We start from the raw sequence: 4,323 nt of genomic DNA on the forward strand, positions 1-4,323 counted from the left end.
CAGAGTCCACTGTGTTTTTTCCTGATGCTGATGACTTCACCAGGATTAACTTTTCCTTTGAAACTTTAATTTCTCACCTCTGCATGCCTCTGCATCTTTTTGCTCTTTTGCTTCCACCCAGATTAGCAGGCAGGAGATTTCCAATGTTCAATTTGAAAGCGTTTCACTAATGTACATAAAGATATGAAATGCAACATAATCAGTCCTGTCTTCTGGTTTTGCCTTAGCTGTCTCTGGACCTCTACCACACAGAAGACGATATTTATAAACTGTCACTGGTGCTGGAGCCTAGAAATTCCAAATCGGTACGTACTGTTTTTTTTTTCTCAGTGCTAAACTTCTCTTTTTGTCACTTATTGTCATTGACCACTTCGATGGTGTTTTGTATTCTAAAGACTGAAGAGCTTTGAAGATCTGTATTATTCCCATTTGACCAATGGGCCAACTTCTCCCCAAAAGGATTATTTCTCACATCATATGTTAAGGAGGAGGAAAAATAGCGTCCTCGTGCTGTTTTATTATTGATCTTTATCTTTTGTATCCAAGAGTTCATCTACACAAAGGATGAGAGAGAGAGAGAGAGAGAGAGAGAGAGAATAAAAATGAGAAAAGAAATAATGTTATCTTACTGTTTATGATCTTGTCTTAGGTAGGGTTTCTGTCCAGATCCCTTATACTCTTCTGGGTTTTTTTATAGATAGATAGATAGATAGATAGATAGATAGATAGATAGATAGGTTCTCAAGATGATTTTGTGATTAAGAGCACTTGCTGATCCTGCAGAGGACCAGGTTCAGTTTCCAGCAGCCACATGGCAGCTCACAAGCACCTGTAACTGCAGTTCTAGGGGCTTTGATGCCTTCTTTTCATCTCCACACATGGAACACATTCATGTCTGCAGATCCAAACACTCATTCACAGAAATAAAAAATAAAGAAACAAATCAACCAAAGAAAAACATCAGTAGGAACAGCACAAAAACACCCTCATTCCCCATGGAAGTGGTTTAACCAAATTTTAATGTCTCAAAAGTTCTGTGACCGAGAGTGATTGAAGATGACACCTATTGTTGGCCTCAAGAATTCACATACACATGCAATGCATATGTGCACATATATATGCCCACATATTTATATACACAGAGTCATGGTATGTGAAGAGAAGGATGTACTCTGTGAGATTACATGTGTGTGCACTGCTCTTTCTAGATTGTATAACGTTGTTGGTCTTGCTAATAACCCACCAGTAGCACCCACCTCAACATTCCTTGAGGTTAAAATGTGTTATGGTTCCTCCTGAAAAAAATGTATCCCCAGTTTATATTAAATAAAGAGCTTCCTAGGACAGGTTTGCCTGTGTAGACCAGTGAAACACTGCCGCCACATGAAAGTCCCTGAGAGGAAAGTACATAAACCACACAGCGGCCTTAGCTGGGTTTGCAATTGGATTGTATCTCCTGCATGCGTTATGCATTATTGCTGCCACATTCCCCATGTAGATAAACCTACTGGAAAAGCCTGTGGAGAGGTCGGTAGCTCCAGAGAGGACAGAGAGAACCAAATATTCACAGAATAGTCAGAAGTAATGAGCATATTAAACAAAGGAATTGGGAGAAAGAACAGGAACTTGGCCACATGTTGGTTACTAGTTGTTGTATACATTCAATGCAGATTTATCAGGAATAAAAACTATTTCAAAATAGATAACATTAGATAACTTTTAGTTTTGAGACAGTGTCTTGCTTTAAACCCCAGGCTGGCCTCAAACTCCTGCCAATCTTCTTTCTTTTTTTTTTTTGTTTTTTGTTTTTTGTTTTATTTTCTTTTGTTTTTTGTTTTTTTCAAGACAAGGTTTCTCTGTATAGCCCTGGCTGTCCTGGAACTCACTCTGTAGACCAGGCTGGCCTCGAACTCAGAAATTCGCCTGCCTCTGCCTCTGCCTCCCAAGTGCTGGGATTAAAGGTGTGTGCCACCACCACCCGGCGTGTCTCAATCTTCTAAGTGCTGGAATTTTAGGTATATTCCACCAAAGTCAATAACTTGATAACTGTAATATCTCTCTCTCTCTCTCTCTCTCTCTCTCTCTCTCTCTCTCTCTCTCTGTGTGTCTGTGTGTGTGTGTGTGTGAAAGTCCATGGTGCAATAGGAATGATTTGGTGATTTCTATAGTTAGAGAATTTAGATGAATTATTTGGGTGGTCCAGGAGTACATTTTTATACCTATTTAGAAGAATAGAATGTAGGCTACTACTAAACAAAGTGCACTATTAAAATATGTCCTTATCCATGTGTGTTGGTGCACACCTAGAACACTCACACTCAGAGGCTAAGACAATGGAATCATATGCTCCAGGGATACATAGCAAGGGATTTTGTCTCAAAAAGCCCAGACTAAGGTAAAACACGGTTTTGTTTACTGATTAGACTCTATTAACAAAAGATGTTGGCTTATAAACATGTGAAGCTGAGTATGTGGCCTGAGGGGACAAAAGCAAAACAGTGTGTTCAAGTTCAAGACCAACCTGATCTAGTTTCACACCTACTGGGGAAACATAGGGAGACTCTATCTCAAGTGAAACAACAATGACAACAGCAAAACATTTAGGTCTTTACTGATGTTCATATATTAAATTTTCTCTCTTGGTGGATAAAGGTCCAGTTAATATTAACAACTGTGTGTGTGTTCATTTAGCAGCCAACCTCCCCCACAACACCTAATAAACCTGTGGTACCCCTGGAGTGGGCTTCAGAAGTGGTACCAAAGCCAGACCCCACAATCATCAACAAACACATAAGGAAGTTGGTTGAGGTAAGTAATTGAATGAGAATAATTGGAGAATTCTAGAAAACACCTTTTTTCTTTTCTTAATATTCTATGATTGTTCAGAAATCAGATGGCATCCATGAAAACAGATCTTGGTAAAATAGAATCAATTGAACTTGAATGTCAATTGATAAGCAATTGACACTTCTTGCTTCCTGGATTGGCCCTAAGGGAAGAATTTACCAGAAAGGACCTTTATCTCTCTTGGCTGTGTCTTCTTAGTTACCCAAGTGTTCTCAGCTTCTTCCAGCCCCCCTCTTGAGCATTTGCCACCTCTGTCACTGCCCTCAGCTTGAAGGACTTTGGGAATAAAAATTATTCTTGTATTTACCCGTAAGAATTACTCATGAAAACCCACCACAGATAAAGTGCTCACTTCAGAGCAGGGAAACATCCCCTAAGCTGCTTTGTTTCACCTGCTGTATATTATGAGGGCTTATGACACAGCCACACAGTGCCACTGATGTCTGAAAAGTCACTCAATCTAAGTCAGGGTTCTTTCAGAGTTCTCCCTGTAGAAAACAAAAACAGACTTGGGTGTGGTGGTGCAACTGTGTAATCCGAAGCCTTGGATGGCTGGGGCAGGAGGATGGTGAGATCCTGGCTGAAAGGACTGGGTGGTGGGGAGGCACATAGAAGAGAAGAAGCAGAAAAGCTGAGGAAAAAATGGAAATGTCTCTGTCACTGGTGACTGTGACCCTGGGTAAACCCCTGCTTTCGTCGACTGCTTCAGTGTGGATTACTAAAAGGTTGTATTATGAGCTAGAATATCTCTGAGATAGATAGTGCTTTTGCTGGAAAAGAATCTTTAAGAAGGCTAAGAATGTTCTTTGTCTTAGAGAACCCACGGATTTTGTAATTGTTGAGAGAAGTTTTATGGTGTATGTGTGGGGCAGAAAGGCATAGTTAAAAGGCATAGCATGGAAAGCCAGTGTACTAATGCATAGCTGTCATCCCAGGAATGGAACACGGGGTGGAAAAGTTTGAGGCAACCAGAGCTACACAACAGGAGCCTATCTCAAAAAATAAGTTAGCTGAGTGCTAGAAAGATTGCTGAGGTTAAAAGGACTCCCTGATCTTCTGCGGGGCCTGAATTTGATTCCTAGCACCCACATTGGCTTACTAACAACCAACCATAATTCCAGCAGTGGGACCCAAGCCCACTCTGGTTTTGTGGGCACCCGAATGCACGTGCATGAACACATACACACAGACACACATACAGTTTAGAAATAAACATTAAGCAAGCAAGCAAACAGAAAACGCAAGTCAGCCAACAACCACCACAAAGGTGATGTGAAAGAAACTTTTGCTAAGGAAAAGGGCTGAGAAGATAATATGGTCCAGGGCAAAGATGAACAGAGTTCAGGGCCAAATGGACACGAGGAAGGCTTTGTATACTTTTATTTGAACTTTAGAATTTATTTGTTTGATACTCTGACTCCAGACAATGAAAGATAGAGAGCTTTCGCCTTCTCCCTCTCCTCCTCATCTCCCCTT

The 4,323-nt window shown here is 40.7% G+C and overlaps 1 protein-coding gene across 5 annotated transcripts in view; it reads left to right on the forward strand.

Moving 5' to 3' along the window:
- The window catches only part of Rasgrp3 (RAS guanyl releasing protein 3), a 94,693-nt gene that overhangs the window by 74,383 nt on the left and 15,987 nt on the right, over positions 1–4,323 (forward strand). For all 5 annotated transcript variants that reach the window (XM_028773426.1, XM_028773425.1, XM_028773424.1 and 2 more), the window contains 2 exons: positions 228–305; positions 2,692–2,808. In XM_028773426.1, coding sequence (XP_028629259.1) covers positions 228–305; positions 2,692–2,808 — 195 coding nt within the window. The remainder of the gene's footprint in view (positions 1–227; positions 306–2,691; positions 2,809–4,323) is intronic.

Source organism: Grammomys surdaster, unplaced genomic scaffold, assembly GCF_004785775.1.
Source record: "Grammomys surdaster isolate TR1022 unplaced genomic scaffold, NIH_TR_1.0 227, whole genome shotgun sequence".
Lineage (NCBI taxonomy): Eukaryota > Metazoa > Chordata > Mammalia > Rodentia > Muridae > Grammomys > Grammomys surdaster.